The following is a 20456-nucleotide window of genomic DNA, read 5'->3' on the forward strand; positions in this document are numbered from 1 at the left end:
ACCAAAAGTTCCAACCTGTGAAAATGCAAATGTGTTATGCAGGAGAGCCTGAACTGACACTGGGGAGTGTTTCCCTAGGGTGAGCACACTGAATTGGATACGGCTGTGGCCCAAGGACACCAGGCTACCTCTTAACAGCAGAACCGGGCAGCACCATCTGTGTGGATCTTGGTTTTCCTGCCATAGAAGATGCAAGATTGAGAGGTTCATGGAGTCCTAGTCCATGGTTTCAGAGAGCAGATAAAGCCAGGCAAGGTGTGGCAGGGTGGGCCCCCCGCAGGTTGGCCATGAAGCCCCTACGTGAAGCTATGAAGGTAAAGCCTAGTTTGTAATGGAGACCCCAGGACCATGAGACGTCTGCTGAGAGCTGCAGGCATGTCGTGGAGTGAGTCTCAGGCTGTGTGTACAGCATGGGGAGTGGAGACCTGGAGGTGTGGGTTTACCTAAGTCCAAATGATCATGTTGAGTCCTGAAACGCTGGGACCATGGAAAGCAGCAGGATTTGGTGTTTGCACTGCTTGATTTGGGTCTTCCTCTGGACTGATCATTCCTTGCTATGCCAGGATTCCCCCCTTTTGCAACTGGGATGTTTCCTTTGTTGAAAAACATGTGGTTTGTTTTATAGCTCATGGTTAAGAGATTGGCTTGGACTTTTAATGATGTATGAATTGCTAAAGACTATGGAGACCTTCAAAGTTGGACAGAATGTGCGTTAGCACTGTAAAGTGGTCAAAAACATATGGGGGCAAGGGATGGAGGTTACTGCTTAAAAGTGATGTGTTTAGGTGTCAGCTGAGGTGCAGTGGAGCTGTGCTGGGCAGTGTTAACTGCCAGTTTGACAGGATGTGAACTCACACAAGCCTCTTGGCGAGCTTGTGAGGGATTACATTGATCAGATGGAGGCAGGAGGCCCATCCTAACAGTGGGAACCATCGTTTCCTAGGATTGCATCCTGGGCTGCATAGAGCTAGCTAGACAACCATTTATCACTCTGAGCTGATGGTTGACACAGAGGGACGAGCTGCCTCACTTTCTCCTTGCCTTGCCTTCCACTGTAATGGACTGCACCACGGACTGGGAGCCAAAATAAACCTGTTTAAACTGCATTTTGTCACAGCAACTGAGAAGTAACTCGCACTCTGGGTTCTTCCCTGAGGACTTGCCTGCAGGTTTGCTTCAGGGAGGCAGGAAATCTTGAGAAGACGAGGAGGAATACTAATGCCCTGTTCCCAGATTTTGAAATGACTTTTTTTTTTGAGACAAGATTTCTCTGTGTAGGTTAACAGAATACACTTTATAGACCAGGCTGGCCTTGAACTCAGTGATCTGCCTGACTCTGCCTCCTGAATGTTGGGATTAAAGTTGTGCATCGCTACTGCCTGGCAAAAGTTTTTATTGTTTTTTTTGTTTGTTTTGTGCGTAGGGGCATGTGTGGGGGTCAGAGAACAACTTGTGGGTTTGGGTTCTCTCCTTCCTTCATATAGGTTTGGGGATTGAACTCACATTGTCAGGCTTGGCACTAAGTACCTTTACCCACTGAATTGTTTTGCTGGCACCAAAAATGACATCCTTAAAATCTACATACCAGGGAGCTGGAGAGATGGCTCAGTGGTTAAGATCACTGACTGCTCTTCCTGAGTTCAATTCCCAGCAACCACATGGTAATAGTCTCCAATGCCCTCTTCTGGTGTGTCTGAAGACAGCTACAGTGTAGTCATATACATAAGATAAGCAGTTCTTAAAAAAAAAAAGTTTTTAAATCCACATGCTGACCTCTCCCCTAAGGCAGTGGTTCTCCAACTTTCTAACACTGAAACCCTTTTAATACAGTTCCTCATGCTGTGGTGACCCCTAACTATAGAATTATCTTCATTGCTACTTCATAGGTGTAATTTTGCTACTGCTATGATTGCAATGCAAATATCTGTACTTTCCAATGGTCTTAGATGACCCCTGTGAAAGGGCCATTTGAGGGGTCACTACCCACAGGTTGAGAACCACCACCCTAGACTGTCATCTTCTTGGAGACAGACCTGGGCATCTGCTTCACACTCCCTTAGAGGAAGGTTACTCTGACAAGTGTTCGCATATGTTGCTGGCAGCACCAGGGGCTCTTAATGATGGAGCCAGTCAGCATGGCTAATCCGTAGCTTCCCACTTTCTCTGGGACTTTATTTAGAAGTGAACTATCAGACCAGGCATGGCAGCGCAGGCTTTTAACCTCAGCCCTTGGGAGGTAAAGGCAGGAGGTAGTTCAAGGCCAGTCTGGTCTCCACAGCAAATTCCAGGACAGTCAGAACTACAGGAGACTCTGTCTAAAAAGAACAATCAGTATACTCAAAGGAAATACAACATACATGCACACGTTAAATGATACCACAGTGTCAGACTGTGCAAACAACAGAGAGACATATTTCCTAAATGGATAAATTGCAAAGACAAAATAAAGAGAAACTTAAATGATACTTAGAACAAATGCGCATAACTGAAAAGCAAAAATTTTCGTCAACTGACTGATAAACATGGCCTTCTACCTACAGTGGTTTATTGGGCAATAAGAAATCAAGTCTTGACATGAACTGCAATATAAGTTTTAGAAACACTATGCTAGACTAAAGCAGCAAGTCACGAAAGATAACGAGTCTCACGATTTCACTCCTGAGCAGCCTGAAGACACCAACAGTGTATCAGCGTTTGCAAGGTCATGGTTACATTTGGAAGGAGCTGAAGAATCATGGCTGACGGTGTACCCATCCTGGCAGAAAGATGTTTTTAAACAGAGGCCCTCTGTGTCCCTCCCTTCTGAAAGAAGTGGCACTCTCCAAGGAACTGGGTTTTCTTCAGGAGTCTCCTGTGAGAAGGAGGAAAAGGCTGAAGCTCGGAGCTGGGGAGGGGGAACGTGTCTCCCAGGGAGAGATTTCACTCAGTTCTAACAACTTGTCAGACCATCTTGCAGGAGCCTGGAGCCCAATGATAAAACAGATGGCCAGAGCCCACAGTAACAAATGGCACCACACTCTGGCCAGGACTGCTCAGCTATGCACACCACTGGACCTCTATTTAAACCTAAACTTCATGTCAGGACCAAAGGTGGACTTGGGTGGAGGTTCACTAGGCCTCCTTGTTATTTCCGCTATGTAGCCACACTGAGTGTCCCTCCCTTGCCTTTCACTATGACTTGTATGTTTAATTGGCCTGTTGAGGACAGCTGGTACAGCATAGGCTGTTGGGGCTGCCAGAGCCCAGGCTCTAAAGCTAACAGTGACTGTGAGATTTCCCATGTGCACACGTGCATACACACATGCACCCTCACCCAACTAGGTCAGGGGGTCATCAAACAAAATCCAGCCCCACACCCAGTCTCCACCCAGCTCTTGTTCCTCTACAGCTCTCCTAATTTATATAATGCCCAAGGTCAATGAAACAGACAACCATATTCTCATGACCATTCCCACCTTTTTTCTCTTTCCCCCATCTTTATCCTTTCTCTTCCAAAGGACACAGGCTGGGCTACAGTCACTTGACTCAACCTCCTGAGAGATGAGACTGGCGTCTAAAAGTGTACATTTTTGCGATTTCTTTTTAGTTTACTTTTGACCTAATTTCCCAGACCTCTCCTCCCAGATTCTTTGTTTCAACTATTCCTTCTACACACACCCCTTCCTCTGCTTTTTTTTTTTTTTTAAACAGAGACCTAGTAGTAATTACAAGTCCCACCGTGGTGTTTTTTTTCTCTCCACTCACGTCCTTTGTAACTAATACACCAGCACAGTATAGCCCTTCACCCCCTCAAACTAGTTGCTATTTAAGGAATGCCTGTTTTGTAGTTAACTGACACTAATTTTACAGTGGGTTTATTGCTTGACAGTGACTCCCTGACTTCCTGTGGAGGTCAGGGATAGAACCTAGTGCCCTGAACAAGTCTAAAAGAAAATGTCACCTCAATCTTACTGGTCTTTTCTGAACACTGAAAACATTCCCTCTAAAAGCAGAAAGGCAACCTGAATTTAAGAATAATAAAAATACTAATGAACAATGGGTAGGTCTCAACACAACACCAGAAATAATATGAAGGACCAAGATAATGTGTCTTCTCCAAAAATGACCAATTCCACAATGATGGCTTCCAATGAAGACAACTCACATGAAGTTTCTGACACACAATTCAAAAGAATAACAAAGCGATCCATCAACTCAGAGAGGCCATGGATATACTTACTCCAAGAGAACACAAACAGCCAGATGGAATTCGAAAGTCCATTCAGGATGTGAAAGTGTTTGATAAAGACAAATGCCGAGGAAAAACTGAACAGACACGAAGGTGGGATGTGACAAGTACAGGTCAGGTGGAAGCTCGGTGGGAAGAAGCCTGGGAATAGAGAGGACCGTGGACAGGAGGGAAGGTCAGGGCTTTGGAGCAAGGCAGAACCGCATCACTCAGTGAAGGCCAATGATAATGTAAGAGCATATGAATAAAACATGCAAGACCTTTGGGACATTATGGAAAGGCCAAACTTTTGGGCATACAAGGAGAGGAATTTCATGCGAAATGAATTCAGAGAGGAAATAGTTTCAAACTTCCTAACTCTAGATGAAGAGGTGCCCAAAGAGATTCAAGAGGCCCACAGAACTCCACATGGGCAGGGCCAGCAAAGAAACCGTTCTATCGTATCATAATTAAAACACAAAACACACAGACACACAGGACAGAGTGTAGAAAGCTGCAAGAGAGAACAAATTTATTTACAAAAGCCGGCTCAGGGATTAAGAACACTAACTAGCTCTTCCAGAGGATGGAGATTCAGTTCCTAGGATCCATATGATGGTTCCCAACTGTCAGTGACTACAGAACCAGGGGATTTGATACCTTCTTCTGGTCTCACCCCTCAGCAGGCATGCATGCAGGACACAGGCAACTCTTATCACAAGAAAAAAACCCAAATTCTTAAAATCTGTAAATATGAGTGCATTTGAAAAGGTCTCTACTGATATAATTAAGTCCAAAATTGTAAACAAGATCGATCCAGACCACGAGCTGTAAGCACTTGGTGGACAGAAGCAGCGTTGAGGATGAAGGGCAACACTGAGGTGCTATGGTAGCAGTAGGGAATGGAAAGGGTTGCTGCAACCATCAGAAGCCAAAGAGCGAACAGATCCCCATCCCCAACACCCTCAGCCTTAGGAGGGAGTGAATGCCCTGACCTTACACCGTGACCTCTAGAACTAACTTCTGTTGAACTGTCTGGTCCACAATTTCTTATGGTAACCATAGGAAATAAACACAGCTAGGCTGTGGAGGTGCATGCCTTTAATCAGAGCACAAAGGAGACAAGGGCAGGCAGATTTCTGAGTTCAGGGCCAGCCAGGTCTACAGAGTGAGTTCCAGGACAGCCAGGGCTACACAGAGAAACTCTGTCTCAAAACAAACAAAAAAGAAATAAACACAGATCACATGATTTTACTTGTATTTTGAAATTTCTACACACACACACAGCCATGAGAGAACCGGATTCATGACCTGCAGTTGTGGGCCCACCTATTCCAGAGCACTGGCCTAAGTGGATCCTATGGCTCCCTTTCACAGCTTATTATTGGACCTCTGACTCTTGCACATCATCCAGAAGGCCTCTCTCTCACTACCGTTCAGTTTTCAAGACACCATGCAGACCTCTTCCTTATCCTGTCTGACACTCTTCCTCAGAGGCCGACTCCGAACTGTATGGTGGATGCCGTCACCAATTCTCTCTGCGAGCTCTAGGGCATTTGCAGGGTCTTGACAGCTACTCTACATAAACCCAGGGCCCTTGGGAAAGTACAGGGATTTGGGTACAGAGAGGGCAGGAAGTTGAGAGAGGCTGGGACACAGACTTAGAATCTTGAAGCCCTTCCCTGGGCAGCACTAGCTCTCCTTGTGGCTGTTGGATAGCCCACTGTAGATGTAGATAGGCCATACATCTACAAGAGTATGGTAGGCAGGTTGTGGGTGTCACTGTCTCCTGTGAAAGAGGGAGGATGCAGAGAGCATCTCTTGTGTTCTGTATGGAAATATCACTTGTCAATAAAAAAGCATAGGACCAATGAGCTGAGGCAAGAAATAGGAGGTAGGATATCCTGTGGAGAGAGAGGGGATTCTGGAAAAGAGTGAGGTGTGGGAGATAGTCACATGAAACTGAGAAGTTAACTAGCCTGTACTGGCTGGTTTTGTGTGTCGACGTCATACAAGCTGGAGTTATCACAGAGTAAGGAGCCTTGCTTGTGGAAATGCCTCCCCAAGATCCAGCTGTAAGGCATTTTCTCAATTAGTGGTCAAGGGGGAAGGGCCCATTGTGGGTGGTGCCATCCCTGGGCTGGTAGTCTTAGGTTCTATAAGAAAGCAAGCTGAGCAAGCCAGGGGAAGCAAGCCAGTAACACCCCTCCATGGCCTCTGCATCAGCTCCTGCTTCCTGACCTGCTTGAGTTCCAGTCCTGACTTCCTTTGGTGATAAACAGCAATGTGTAAGTGTAAGATGAATAAACCCTTTCCTCCCCAACTTGCTTCTTGGTCATGTTTGTTCAGGTATAGAAATCCTGACTAAGACACAGCCATAGGTACTCATAAAATAAACAGTTAACTGAGTTATGAGCCAGGCAGAGAACAGGCACTAGCTATTGGCCTAGGCATTTATTCATGAAGCATTAAGTCTCCATCATTATCTCGGTGAACAAGGAGGCTGAGTGGAAAAGCTCGGAAGTTACAGCAGGGTGCACTTGCCTGGCAGAGTTGAACCGACAAGTTAGGCTGGCACTTGAATGGTGTCCGCTTGCTGCTGGTGACAAAGACTGACCCTAAACCACAGGAAAAAAGTGCTCACAGGGCCCAACTCCCAAGAAGGTAATCATTCATTTTCCAGTGCAGATCTGCACTCCTACCCCAGCCTGAGGATGACTATTCAGTCCACAGTCATTAGGTCCTCAACCCACAGACACTCTGTGGGTTTCATCTTTCAGGTTTGTCCTGACAGACAGTAGTCCCACTGTGACTAGTTAGAGGCAGCTGGTACACGACGACAGAGGGTTTATTTAGATTCCTCTAGTCTCCACTTAGGATTAGTGAATCTGTCCGTGACAAGTCTCTGATCTAGGATTCCAAGTCTGCATCCTGACTGGCTGGCGGCTCAGCTCACTCAGCACTCAAGAAGACCCTCTTGCGGGCAGTGTTGGTGTAGGGGTGCCAGCGCCACTCCACATCTGCGGTGGCCTCCTGCTCCAGTGTGCCCAGGCGAATCATGTACACTAGGGTGAGAGGAGATGTCAGCCTCCACATAGCCAAGGGCCACCCTTACCTCCCCTCAGGCATAAACTAAAGCCCCAAACTCACACTTGAGCTCAAATCGAGGCCCAACCTCAGTCAGCTCCACATTGCGGTGGTCTGTCTTCTTGTAGACATGGTGCCTGGGGAGAAAGGAAGCAGAGGTAGGTTTGTGGGTCAGTAGGGGCTGTGGATCGTCCGAAGGGCTACAAAGGTCATGGGCCCTACTCTCAGCCCACGGACCCACCGGAATGAAATGTAGTCATCCTGGTTTGCAAATGTGATGACCCGATGGCTGTCATCTTTTGGCACAGGGAATAGGTATCGAAGGATATCAGACACCTGGGGACACAGGGACAGAGAGTCACAGGGCTGGCCTGAGCCTCAGCCCTCCCCACAGGGTCACTATACTCACCCGCTTGCCCAGCCGTGAGGAAAAGCCATGAGTTATGAGGTGAGGCTTGGCCTCTGACATGGTGCCCAGGTCAGGGATGTCGTGCCGCATGACGACGTTACACAGTGTGAAGTAGGCAGTAGGACCGAAGGGCAGATGGCTGACGATGAGCCCCACTGTAGGAGGGAGGCTGTCAGACACTCTGCCGTGACAACAGCCCAAGCTCCCCTGCCCTCCACCAGGCCTTACCAGGTGTGCCTCGATGCTCATGGACGACCAACAGGTCGGTAACCCCATTGGCTTTGCAAGCTCGCACTAGCGCTCCAACCTCATGCCGACCTCGGTTCATGCGCTGGGCACCTGGGAATACCAGCTTCAGTTCCTGCTCGTGGACCAACACCAAATTAGAATTGGGGCCACTAGGCTTGGGCATCCCCTACTCTCTGCCCCCAAGTACCTTTGCAAACATTTTCAGGCGAGAACTGGGGTCTCGGGAGGTAGTGATCATGACCTTAGGATCCTCAACGCCAGCCCACCGATATTCATCATCTACATGGCTGGTTACACCTGTCAGGAGTACAAGAGGAAAGAAAAATGCTAGCTGACTCTGCTCAAGAGAACCTCACTGGTGGAAATGCACCTCTAGTGGCCAGGAGAACAGCTCCCAGCCCTTGGTGACCAAACACAACTGAGCAATGTAGCAGTCTATGGTGGCAAAACTCTGAATGGCTAAAACCAGAGGTCAGAGACTCCCTCTCCTCACAACAAATATGTACAATGTCCATGATTCTTTTCCTGCGTATTCAATAATAGAGTGAATGATACATTGCTAAGGACACTGTTCTGTTCCAGCAGACTCTCCAGGAAGGAAGAGTGAGCAAAGACTAGAAGCTATTGTGTGTGTTATATAAATAGAACTGAAGGCATCTGTTCAGGGAGAGCCCCTGTGATGCCACCCAGGTAGACAGGAGGGAACCTGGGGACAGGCACCAAAACTGCTCACCCGGACACTTCCATCAGGTGGGAAATTACCCAGTGTGGCTGAAGAGGCCATGGAGCCCAGTGGGTACAGAGTTGGTTCAGTGTGGAAGAGGGCAGCAGAGCACAGTTTACCTTCACCGCCAGCATCGTCGAACTCCAGGGACCCCTGTAAGGCTAGAGCCTCCCGGCGGAGGTCAGTGGGAATCAGCTGGTTTTCTGCAAGGAAGAGATGGGGCAGAGTGAGACACAAGCAAGGCCCACCAATTTCTACAATACTCTGTGGTTCACTAGCATGCAAACTTAATAGGGAAGCCCCTGATTTCTTTTTAACATTCTTAAAGAGTCAGCACAGAAATAGAGACGGAAGAGAGGTAACAAACCAACGACTTTACTTATTTCATTGGAGACTTGGACTTGAAAGGCCCATGGCTTTGTCTTCTGAGTGTGTTGATACCGGGGAATATGCCACCACACCTAGCTACCAACTTCTCATCCAACAGTCAACTCATGGTCACCAGGGAGCTCATTTACTAAACACTTCTTCATTATCAATGTCATTTTTATACCAGACAAAAATTTAAAGAAAACTCGATAACGACCTGGTGGGTAGTTTGTTTACATGTTAAGACGCTGGTGTTGAGGAGCACTACAAAAATTAAAAAATGCTTTAAAAAGGAAAATAGAAAGGGGCTGGTGAGATGGCGGAGCAGTTAAGCACTGTCTGCTTTTCTAGAAGTCCAGAGTTCAATTCCCATCAACCACACGGCAGCTCACAACCATCTATAAAGGGATCTGATGCCCTCTTCTGGCATGCAGGCAGCCATGTAATCAGAGCACTCATAGGTAAACTGTTTCTCAAGTAGGAAGACCAGCACTAAGATGGTCAGCACGCCTTTGATCTCAGCACTCAGGAGGCAAAGGCAGGGAGGGGATCTCTATGAGTTTGAGGACAGCCTAGTCCACATAGGCCAGACAAGTCTCCATCTGCCTAAAAAAACAGTAACAACAAAACAATATAAAAAAAGAAAACTGCTATCTGGATGCACAAAACACATCAAGGTTTGTGGCCTCAGCTGGCTTGTGGGTCAGAGATTCTTTCTGTGAACTAAGGTGGGGCAGCAAGGGCCAAGGCTCGTGTTCTGCCTCTTTAGTATGTGAGGAAAGGGGGAGAGTCACAGGAGCAGCACCCCTTCTAGCTACCAACGGAACATAAGCTCTGTCTGCCACAGGAAAAGCATCCTCCCTAGGGATACCCACAAGAAGGAAAGTCCAACCATTCCTTTTGCATCTTAGACACAATACTGAGCCCCCAACCCAAATACAAGCAGCCAAGCACAGTCTAATTTAACTCTTAGGGATATAAGTAGGCATAATATAACACAAATAATAGCTTAAAACAGTTTCTTTTAATGCAGTATTTAATATAGTGATATCTGTAAATGTTAATATAGTGATCATTTTTCTGCGTATGTTTGTGCCTGCCTGAGTTCACACGCACATGTGTTCAGGTAGCTGCTAAGGCCAGAGGGCACTGGACCCCTTGGAGCTGGAGTTCCGGACAGTTGTGAGTCATTCTTATGGGGAATGAATTTGGGTCCTCTCAAAGAGCAGGAAGTGCTCTTAACCCTTGAGCTACTTGTTTTCCAGTCATCTCCATTTTTTTTTTAACTTTTTAAAGTTATGATGATGGGTCACAGATGCTTCTATAACCCAGGCTGATCTGGAACTCATGCAGCCAAAGTGAGCCTCGAACTCCTGATCCTCTAACCTCCACCTTACCAGTGTTGGGATTACAGGCATAGGCCCCTAGGTTCAGTTCAGTCAGGCTGGGGACAGAATCCAGAGCCTCCTTCATGCTGGGCAAGCATTCTAACAACTGAGGTACAATCCCAGCCCTAACATTATGCTTCCTAACTCAAACAAACTTTACATAACACACATATTTTATAATCCTAAAATATAGGAACAGAATTTAACCACCAGTACCAGGGATGATGTACTATCAGACTGGAGACGTAAGGCTCCTTGCATACAAAACCAAAATAGCGATAAATAGAACATTTTCAATTAAGCTCTGTGATACAGGATCGTCATTAAACAGAGCAAATGAAAATGTGGATTAACGAAAGGCAAAGTTTTAAACTAACTTGTAAAACAAATGACAAATTCTAAACGGAAGGAGAGTTTTTAAATTCAAGGCAATTATAACAACCAATAACATTTTTCTAACTTTGTTCTAAAGAAGACAGTAAGAACAAATACCAAGGATTCTTGCAGACCCATCCCTAGGAATGGTAATCAATAAGATGAAGCAAAGGTTTTTTGATTGTTTGTTTGTTGCTTCTGTTTTGGTTTTTCGAGACAGGGATTCTCTGTTTTAGCTCTGGCTGTACTGGAACTCATTTTGTAGACCAAGCCTGTCCCTGCCTCCCGAGGGTTGGGATTAAAGGCGTGCGCCGTCGCTACCACCCCGACTGAGGCAAATGTTTTAAAACTAAAGAAAAACTAGAAATTCTGTAAGCAAAACTAGCAATCAACCTGTAAACATGGGCGACTGCAGCATAAACGGCCACACCATCACATGGTGGGACCATGCAGAAACCAGTGAGAGGTCCTAACGGGCAAAGGAAGAAAAGATGCTTAGCCACACTAATACAAATACAAGAAGTTCAAACGCGTTTACACCTCTGTGTAATATGCTCTAGCAAGGACCTGTAACCCAACAGCACAGGGAGGCCTTACGTTCTAGAGCACGCTTGACTCGCTCCTTCTTCTCCTGAACAGATCGCTGCGCCTCCTCCCGGGCTTTGCGGTACAGGTACTCGCGGCGCAGGCGAGCCTCCCGACGGAGCTAGATAGATAATAGGGTCATTATCCACCCCAGAGCACTGAGGACCACAAGTCAGCCCTCCCGTAGCCCCCTTCTTTCCCGTTAAACCAGAACACGAACTCAAAAGATCCTACCATGATGAACGCCGCTCTCCCACCAGTCAGGATTTTTTTCCGGCGCTGCAGACACCACGCAGCAATCACTTCCGCCCTCAACCAAAATGGCTTCTACAGGCTTCACTCGATTCCACTGCCGTGCAGTGCCACATCTTAAAATGGCGAATGACGGAAGGGCGTCGCAAGGTGATTGGTCAGACGGGCAACCAATCAATTAACCAGATTTGGGGTATCACGTGGTCCAAGACCGCCCTGATAAATAAGACCGTCCGTGGTTTTACCAATGCTTGAGCCGCTCAGGCAGTAGGCTCAGAGTAAGAGCGGGAACTGTGTGGATGGTTCCCTAGATTCAAGTTAAGGTCCGACTTTTCATAGCCATCTGATTCGAGAAGTGTTCCGGTCCAGGCGCTAATCTGCATCCTGACCGTTGACACGGATCACCCGGAGGTTGAAGCCTTAGACTTCCGGGTTGCGATTAGGACCGCCCCTCTAAGGGCGGATCTCCAGCGCTGATTGGCTGTCATGCACATGGGCTCGCAGTGATTAGACCGCTTGGGAGGAAGTGGTTCTGCCCAGCAGCGTCCCAAGACTAGCTGGGCCATGGCGGTCCAGGCCCTGCGAGAGGAGTTGGACTCCAAGTGCCTACAGCTGCTCAGTGACCTGGAGGAACTGGAGGCGAAGCGGGCGGCGCTGAACGCCCGTGTGGAGGAGGTGGGCCACGGGGACTGGAGGGAGGGATAGAAAGCGGGCACATGGAGGGAAACTGAACCTCAAGTCTCCACTGTCCCCCCTCCTAGGGTTGGCTCTCACTTGCCAAGGCTCGTTATGCCATGGGAGCCAAGTCGGTAGGACCCCTGCAGTATGCCTCGTGTATGGAGCCTCAGGTCTGCGTGCGCGCCAGGTGAGGTTCCCCTGAAAGACCCCCGAAGGGAGACCCTCACTCAAGTCCGGATTAGCGCGCTCCCAAAGACACACGAGAGACTTTCTTGATGCAACAGCAGAGGCAGTTTAATGGCGAGGCCCTCAGGTCGAAATTTATCCCACGCAGGAGATAGAGGAATCCACCCAGACCCCAGGAAGCTTGGGATATTTATAGGTAGAGGTTGGGGAGGGTGGGGGGAAAAGCTGGTGTGGTTACATGTGATTGGGCCTGCAATTTGCATAAGCAATCATTAGGGCTGGCAGGATGTTGATCTAACATGATGTCTAGTTATTTTTTGACCATGAAACTGTGGACCTCCCAGAAAGGGAGAGAAGTAAATATCAGGTGGCCCATTACTCACTTGGGCTTGTCTGGACTTGTCTGGGCACGTCCTTGCATGCCTATTCATTTCTTGGTCACCCTGCCCCCGGAGGGACGTGATATTTTTATTATGGCTATATTTAACAAGTTGGTGGTGGTCTTTGCTGACCATGAATTTTGTTATTGTTTCAAGCTGTTTTCAAATTTTATTCTCAAGACTCCCCCCCAGAGTGTGGGCAGGACCTAGGCATGCGCCGCCAGAGATCCAACTTCCCCCCCTTTTTTTCCCCCCCCTTCTTTTTTCTTTCTCTTTTTTTCAGCGAGGCCCAGAATGGACCCCAGACCTTCAGGGTGATCAAAGCTGACGCCCAGATCCCCGAGGAAGTGGGGCCTAGCGAAGCATGTGAGTTTCCTTTCCACCTGTCAACACTTAACTCAATGCTAAAGACAGAAATCATTGAACATTTAAGGAAATTACTTGATTCGGAATCTGGTTAATGGAGAGCGTCTGAGCTGGAGCGTTGAATGTCTAAGGAGGCTGTTCAACGAACAGGATAGGAGAGCGGCCAGAGGAAGTCTAAGAGTTTAGTCCAAGCCTTGCCTTGATGTAACATGATTGGGGTGAGAGGGTTAAAGGAATGTTGGCGTTTAAGCTGATTGGTTCACAGCATCTGGCCAAACCACAAGGAGGGATCACACATCTAAAAGGAGCATCTTGAGCTGGGAACTCTAAGTTTTCTTAGCCCACCCCGTTACTATCGACTAGCCACAGTTACGTCTATTTTGCAACTGCCAAGAATATCTCGTGTCTTGTTTTTGGGGTTTGTTGATTTGTTTGTTTTCCCAGAGCTCAAGGGTGAGGGCCAAGTCACTCTGAGGGCACGTTAGCTTAAAATGGAGTCTGAAAAACAAAATGGAGTTTGTTCTGGTACTTTTATCCCTCAACAAGATTGAGCTGTTTGTAGAGGGATACGTTTTGCAGTCAAAGGAGCTCAGCTGGACAGAAAATGTGCATCCCTATAGCTAGGTGTTACCTGGAAATAAACCTCTAATCCCAGTTAATTATTCCTGAAACAGATTGGGGACATTTCAGGGTCTTTCATTACAATTAGGTAAAATGGGCAAAGTCAGTCTGTAATCTTGTTGCAGGCAAACAGTCTGTCCTGAAAGTCAGAGTAGACAAAGTCAACTGGATCACAAAGGGGAAGGGTGTTACTATTTCCAGACACACAGAAAGTTTGGGGAAGTATCTAACCTTCAGGCAGTAGAATTCACTAGAATCATGAATTTGGATTTATCTCATTGTGGTCACGAGGACTGTATGGCCATTAACCCTTCTTTCTCCAGCTCTGCGCAGGCGCAAAGGCCCTACCAAGACCAAAGAGTCAGGATCCTCTGTAGTTCCTCAAGATCCCCTGAACTGGTTTGGAATCTTGGTTCCTCACAGTCTGCGGCAGGCCCAAGCCAGTTTCCGGGATGGTGAGTAAACCTTATTGGCTCTGTAGCCATGTACTGAATTCCAGCCCTTTTGCTCCAGGAAGCATTTGAACACCATGTGAGGACTTTGCAGGTTTTCACGATAGCAAACTGTTGAATATCTGCTGGGGTTTCTCCCACCCCTATACCCCCCACCCCCAAAGCATTCACTGGCTGTTCTTAGAATTCTAGGTTCATGTTTGTTAACTGCTAAGGGTTATAAAAGCAGCCGGGATAATGTTTATTCTGTATAGGAGAGAAAGACAATGTATAAATAGATAGGAAAACAAATAGACCTTTATTGTAGTTTCAGGCTCTAAAAGTCATGAAAAAGTAACATGGGAGGGAGTGCAGTGGGCTGGGACGTTTTATGAAGATGGGCCAGGAGAGGCCTCTCCAGAGACAAAGGAAGAGCTTTGTAAGTGATCTAGGGGAAATGTCCTCTAGCTAAGGAGACCAACTAAGTCCTAGTTGGTCTAGCTACTATGGAAAAAGCCCTGAGGTATTTGGACTGGAGGAAAAGCAGAGGAGGTCAGAGAGCTGAAGTACCAAGAGCTGGGTGCAGGGAGCCAGGACCTAGTGAGGGTTCTCTAAGGACCTCTAGAACCACAGGTAGGCCCAGAGTCAGAAGGACCAACAGAGGAACAAGAATCCTTCGGATGCTGGGTGACGACATACTGGAGGGCAGAGAGAGGAAGCAGGTGCCAGGATCAGCCAGCGTGGGGTGTAGGTAGAGGCGTTAGGAGAGGAGTAAACTGTGGGAACCTGCACAGGTGGAAGCCCCAGTGTCTGACAGATACATGCAGGGGTAGAGGACAGAGCTGTTTCACCTGTGGCTTGGCACCAGGCAGCAGCCAGGGGAAAGGTGAGTGGTAACTGTGGATGGGTTCCTGTGGGTGGGAACCCATGTCTGGACTGTCGGAGACCTGGACTGGAGAGAGATTTGAAGGTCCAGTGCAGACTTGTGGTGTTTAATTTCTGGAGTTGTTGGCACTGGCACACATAAAAATTGAGATGGAGATGAGTTGAGGGCCAGGGAGTACCAAGAAGAGACAGAGGAATAGGGCCCAGAGTGAGGGCTCCTAGATGCCAAGAGTTTTGAGAAAACCCTCCCTGGAGGATCAGGGAGAGTCATCAGCCATGCTGCCTGGTGGAGGGTAAAGACAGGCCTGCGTGTCCTACTGGGTAAGGGAATGGAGAACAGAGGCGATTGTCACCTAGAGGTGGATGGAGGGGGTAACTCATGCTCAGGTACAGGAAAAGGGTGGAAGGCCATCTTGGAACAGTGATGGAGTTTGATGCTGGAAGGGCAAAGGGGTTTACATGATCTGTGAGGTACTTGCTCATTCCTGGCAAGCACAGTCAAGGGAGGGTTTTTGTTTTTGAGGAGATGATGGTTTAGCACAGGTGAGGTGAAGGTGAGGGTCAAGTGGTTTCATACTTGGAGTGTTTTAGGACTATTGTACAAGCTAGGGAGGTCTAACACCCCTGCAGTCTGGGAGGGGAGGGGTCCATGTATCCTACCATGATGACATTCTTCTTCTCTCAACAGGCCTACAGCTGGCTGCAGATATAGCCAGCCTCCAGACTCGCATCAGCTGGGGTCGAAGTCAGCTCCGGGGCCTCCAGAAAAAACTGAAGGAGTTGGACCCTGGGCCTGTCTGACCTGCATCTGTCTACTTTGCGAGGCACTGAGCATAGCCGTTGTGGATGCTACCACCTTACCCAGGCCTTCTTTTATAAACAGCCCATCTCAGCTAATGCTCCTCCTAGAAATGTTCTTGGTCTGCATGGTTTCCAGCTTTTCCAGGCATGAAGTTAATTATAAAGTTTGATGGAGCAAGCTGAGCAGTGTTGAGAGCAACTTGTTCTAGGCCCATGGTCTCATAGGGTCTTCCTTCCTGGGGCAAGACAGTGACCTAGTGAATAACCTTGTGTCAGCCAGCTGGAATGGTGACAGGAAAGAAAGGGAGTCTGGAAACTTAAGGCAGATCAGGACAATTCCAGTCAATAAAAATACCTCTGGCTGGGCATGGCAGTACATGCCTGTAGTTCCAGCAACTCTAGAGGCTGAGGCAGGAGGATCACTTAAGCCCGGGAATGACAGACTAGCCTAGGCAATAGACTTTTAAAGTTGATAGAAAAAACAGCGCACACCCACACCCACAAATACCAGAATAGCTAGCAGGAAGTATTCTTTTGTTAAAGGTAAAAACAACTGGCATTCTTTTTGGGGAATCAAGGAGACCTTCCTGATCACATTTAGTTTACTGAAGTGAGACCCAGCCTCTTTGCTGAGGGTGTATTCTCTCATCTAGGAACTGTGTCTTGCTTCACTTTTTTTCCTGAGCTATCATTCCAGTTGTGTAGGGAAGGGGAGTGTAATCATTTGTGGGGTGTAAATATTTCTTCCTAATTTGTTAACTTTGCTTATATTGTTTTTTTCTACTTACAAATTGTAAAAACACAAACTTGACAGAAAAATTGAATAAAATGAAACCTACAGTAACTTGTCACCGAGCTTTTTTATTTCTTAAATTCACTTTATTTTCAGTGTATGGGTGCTTTTCCAGCATGTCATGTATGTCTGCACCATGTGATGCCTTCTGCCCTTCAGCTAGAAGATAGAAGAGGTGCTGTCTCCTGTGGGTGCTGGTGTGAGACTTAGTTAACTTAAAATGGCTACCAGGAGGATCAAAAGGGTAAAATGAGGATGAGCCTCAAATAACAGAAAAAAAAAAGTGAGAAAAACAATTTGGAGGAAAACCACAGAATGTGCTGGCCTGTCACCTGTGGCCTACATAACTGGTGATATACACTTCTCCATCAGAAATAACTTCCTGGGGCCGGCAGTGGTGGCGCACGCCTTTAATCCCAGCACTTGGGAGGCAGAGGCAGGTGGATTTATGAGTTCATGGCCAGCCTGGTCTACAGAGTGAGTTCCAGGACAGCCAATGCTGTACATAGAAACCCTGTCTCAAACAAACAAACAAACAAAAAAGAACAAAGAACTGCCTGTATATGCTTGAGTGCTTGAGTGTGTCTGACCAATAATACATTTAGAAGATACCCTAAGTAACCAACCAAGTTACTGTTGCTAAAATCTGCCCAAGTGGTAACCTATAAAGTGTGTGTTTTAAGGGAAGGGGGTTAGTCTCCTCTATTATGCCGGAATAATAAACCTCTTGCTGCTTGCATCGATCTTGGTCTCCATGTCTCTCTGTGCACTGTGTACCCCAGGAGTTGAGACCCTCGGGTCCAACACTGGGAAACCCTGGGTTCTCTGGAAGAGCAGACAGGGAGTGCTCTTTTGTTGTTTTTGTTTTTTTTTAAGACAGGGTTTCTCTAGCTTTGGCTGTCCTAGAACTAGCTCTGTAGACCAAGCTAGCCTCAAACTCATAGAGGTCCAGTAGCCCCTGCCTCACTTCTGCTGGAATTATAGGTGTGGGCCGCCCCCCTTTCATCCCCTACACCACACCCCAGCGGGGGAGTGCTCCTGATCACAACCGTTACTCCAGACCCTCTTAAATAAATTTTTAAAGGAAAGTCGAATTTCTGTGATTTTTGGATTTGGGATTGTATTAATACAGTAATAAAGGAATTCTGATGAACTGTGGTTTCAGTTGGATGTTAAGTGAGTCCAGCACCCAGCTTTTCTATCACCGTCTAGGCTGTACTTATTTGTGGCTGTGTTATCTCTGAAAATTATCTCATAAAGCTACCAATTTTTAATGATAAACAGCAAGAAGCATAACAGCAGATTACAAACCCGTGAGATATCACTTTCTCCTCCTTCTCTAGCTCTGGTACCTGTGTGCTTGGGACTATTGTGACTAGAAAGAAAACGACCCTCTTCGTTTTGTTTTTAATTTGAGATGGGCACAGTTGTAAAACAAGAGGGCTATGATCTCGCAAGAACTCATCGAATTTTGGAAGTATTAAAGGCACCCATCACGCCAGAAGGCCGAGCTTCTTCTGTCAGTAAAGTGACATCTCTACATGGAAGAGAGGACAGAGAACACAATGGTTTTGACCGTAAATTCTTCCTGCGGGACCACCTCTCTGGAACGCTGATCGCGCCATAGTCCACGGGATTAAATCTAGGTCTAGACACAAAGGCATTTATTGCGCGCCTGGGCTTCCGGTGTGGTGGGCTCTGGAAAGCGCGACGCTTTGGCTGCTGGGGTTAGGATGAAGACAATGCCTTCCGCTACGGGCTGCTGACGTTGGCCACATTCCCACGCATGTGGGAAAGTTCTAGCCTCCCTGCCACTGGCTCTGGCAGCTGCGGGATGTGGATATCCTTCACTGTTTCCTAGGAAATGAAGACGCTGAAGATTTTAGTGGGTGGAGTTTATGCAAGCGGCCCTAATGACGTAAGTAATATAAGAGCAAAGGAGAGATACCTGCCGGCAGCTCCCATATGGTCTAGCGGTTAGGATTCCTGGTTTTCACCCAGGCGGCCCGGGTTCGACTCCCGGTATGGGAACAGCTGGTTTCACTTTTTTCGTAGTTTAATCAATTCGTTGCTATTCGCATCTTCCTGCGGCTTTTAACACTTCGCATCAAATCAGTGGCATAGTCCATAGGCTTCATCGAACTGCTTTCTTCATAATAATATTAACTAGTTACTTTGCCTATCAGAAACTTACTTCAGCTATTTATATCATCTGCCGTCTACATTATAGACGCAAAGCTATAGATATTGAAGTTAAAAGTAATATTTAAAACTTTAAAATAACATTGTGGGTTGCTGATACGGAGGTTTCTTCTGTGGGCCGCTCCCCAGATTCTTTGCCTGAAGTAAAAGGAAAACCTGGGGTGGAAGAAGCAAAGCAGAGAAATGGGGACTGAGAAGAAAGCAGGGAGGGGAAGGGAGCAGACACCGCATCTTCTAGCAGGAAGTGCTCGCCACGTAGCTAGCGAGGGCTTTTTGTTTGGTTGGCTGGTTTTGTTTGTTTTTTGAGTTTTGTCAGTGCTGTTCAGTGTTCTTACCTTCTCACCTGAGTGTGCCAGACTTGATTCCTCTCCAGTATGGAACTGACTCTAGTTTTTTGTTTTTTGTTTTTTTTTAATTTTTGTTTTTTCTTTTTTATTTGAGCCGGGTCCCTATATATATCCTAGGCCGGCCTTTTAAACATACTATCTTTCTGTCTTGCTTCCTGATTGTTGCATTTTCCTTTGTTAATTCGAGGTTTATTGCAGAGCTGAGGTGGTCTGTTCCCGATTACTGAAGGTGGAGCTGGCTCTTCCCCTCTGCACTTGCAGGTGTGAATCCGGCCTCTTTTCACATCACCCTTCTGTCTTAGTCGGGGCAGGCGACACTGAAACTCCCCGGGTGGTTACTGTACCCTGCTCCCTCCTCTTCTTGGGTTCCCAATGTAGCACTTTTCTTCACAATAGATTCTCAAGATGGTACCCCACTCTTTGCCGGTCAAATCATACATACAGTGGGACTTTGCCACAGTCCCAAGCCATGTCTCACCAAAGTCTGCAAACTAGATTTGAGGCTTGTTCAAACTGTGAGCTTGTCCTGAGAGCAGCACAACCTGTCCCTCACCTCGCTGGCCTTGCCTTTTTTGGGGGGAGGGGCAACGTCTGCTCTCCCCCCACCCTACCCCCACCCCCACCCCCCCTCCCACTAGGAAGTTGTGTGGCTCCCTAGTTTTGAACTGATCTCTCTTTGTCGCCTGATTTTCGCCGTATCCTTTAACCCTCTTCCTCGCTTCCTGTGAAGGGTCCCAACTTGATAAGGCAGACTCCGTCTTGTATCCAGGCCTCTATTTTATACACTAGGTCCTGTGCTCAAGGTAAACTCTTTAATTGTTGGAGAAACTACAAACTGTTCCGGAAGGAACCACCCCTAGACTCGGGCCACCAGTCGGAAAACACCCTAAAGTTTCAGAACCTATAGATAGATTTCTTAAGCCAACGGAAATCATTGTTAGCCAATCACGAGCCTGCCAAGTTGATAAGTCCCTCACACTGCTGTAACCGCGCTAAAAAGGCTGAACCTTGGGCGCTCCGAACCTTCTGTGCTGCTCCGCTGCGTCGGGGAAGCATGGAGGTCCGAGCTCGGGATTGAATAAAGACTCTTTGCTTTTGCATACGAGTTCGACTCCTGGTGG

General features: G+C 47.3%; 2 protein-coding genes and 1 non-coding gene across 3 annotated transcripts; 2 read left to right on the top strand and 1 right to left on the bottom strand.

The window, feature by feature from the left end:
- Positions 1-6646: 6646 nt before the first annotated feature.
- Positions 6647-11857, bottom strand: Imp4 (IMP U3 small nucleolar ribonucleoprotein 4). Its single transcript, XM_034521181.2, has 9 exons — positions 11628-11857; positions 11406-11514; positions 8796-8879; positions 8140-8249; positions 7932-8064; positions 7704-7858; positions 7536-7630; positions 7358-7431; positions 6647-7272 (listed from the first exon to the last, which is right to left on the bottom strand). The coding sequence occupies exons 1-9, from the start codon at positions 11628-11630 to the stop codon at positions 7160-7162; spliced, it is 876 nt and encodes a 291-aa protein (XP_034377072.1). The 5' UTR covers positions 11631-11857; the 3' UTR covers positions 6647-7159.
- Positions 11858-12031: 174 nt separating this feature from the next.
- On the top strand, positions 12032-16837 carry Vma22 (vacuolar ATPase assembly factor VMA22). The gene is made up of 5 exons (XM_034521182.2): positions 12032-12320; positions 12407-12510; positions 13173-13255; positions 14200-14331; positions 15881-16837. Exons 1-5 carry the CDS (start codon positions 12210-12212, stop codon positions 15991-15993), a joined length of 543 nt encoding a protein of 180 aa, XP_034377073.1. The 5' UTR covers positions 12032-12209; the 3' UTR covers positions 15994-16837.
- A 1908-nt stretch (positions 16838-18745) lies between these two features.
- Trnae-uuc (transfer RNA glutamic acid (anticodon UUC)) lies at positions 18746-18817 on the top strand. Its single transcript has one exon. It is a non-coding gene; the product is annotated as a tRNA-Glu (tRNA).
- Positions 18818-20456: the final 1639 nt, after the last annotated feature.

The sequence above is a fragment of the Arvicanthis niloticus genome, chromosome 17 (genome assembly GCF_011762505.2).
Source record: "Arvicanthis niloticus isolate mArvNil1 chromosome 17, mArvNil1.pat.X, whole genome shotgun sequence".
Classification (NCBI taxonomy): domain Eukaryota; kingdom Metazoa; phylum Chordata; class Mammalia; order Rodentia; family Muridae; genus Arvicanthis; species Arvicanthis niloticus.

What these genes read in the sequence shown, in the direction of transcription:
- Imp4 (XM_034521181.2), bottom strand. An exon ending in TGAGCATCGAGGCACACCTG is followed by an intron (nt 7,859 to 7,931) that starts GTAAGGCCTGGT and finishes TCCCTCCTACAG; the next exon opens with TGGGGCTCATCGTCAGCCAT. An exon ending in GCCTCGATTTGAGCTCAAGT is followed by an intron (nt 7,273 to 7,357) that starts GTGAGTTTGGGG and finishes CTCTCACCCTAG; the next exon opens with TGTACATGATTCGCCTGGGC.
- Vma22 (XM_034521182.2), top strand. Translation starts at nt 12,210, where the DNA reads ATGGCGGTCCAGGCCCTGCGAGAGGAGTTGGACTCCAAGTGCCTACAG. An exon ending in TGAACGCCCGTGTGGAGGAG is followed by an intron (nt 12,321 to 12,406) that starts GTGGGCCACGGG and finishes CCCCCCTCCTAG; the next exon opens with GGTTGGCTCTCACTTGCCAA. An exon ending in CCAAGCCAGTTTCCGGGATG is followed by an intron (nt 14,332 to 15,880) that starts GTGAGTAAACCT and finishes TTCTCTCAACAG; the next exon opens with GCCTACAGCTGGCTGCAGAT.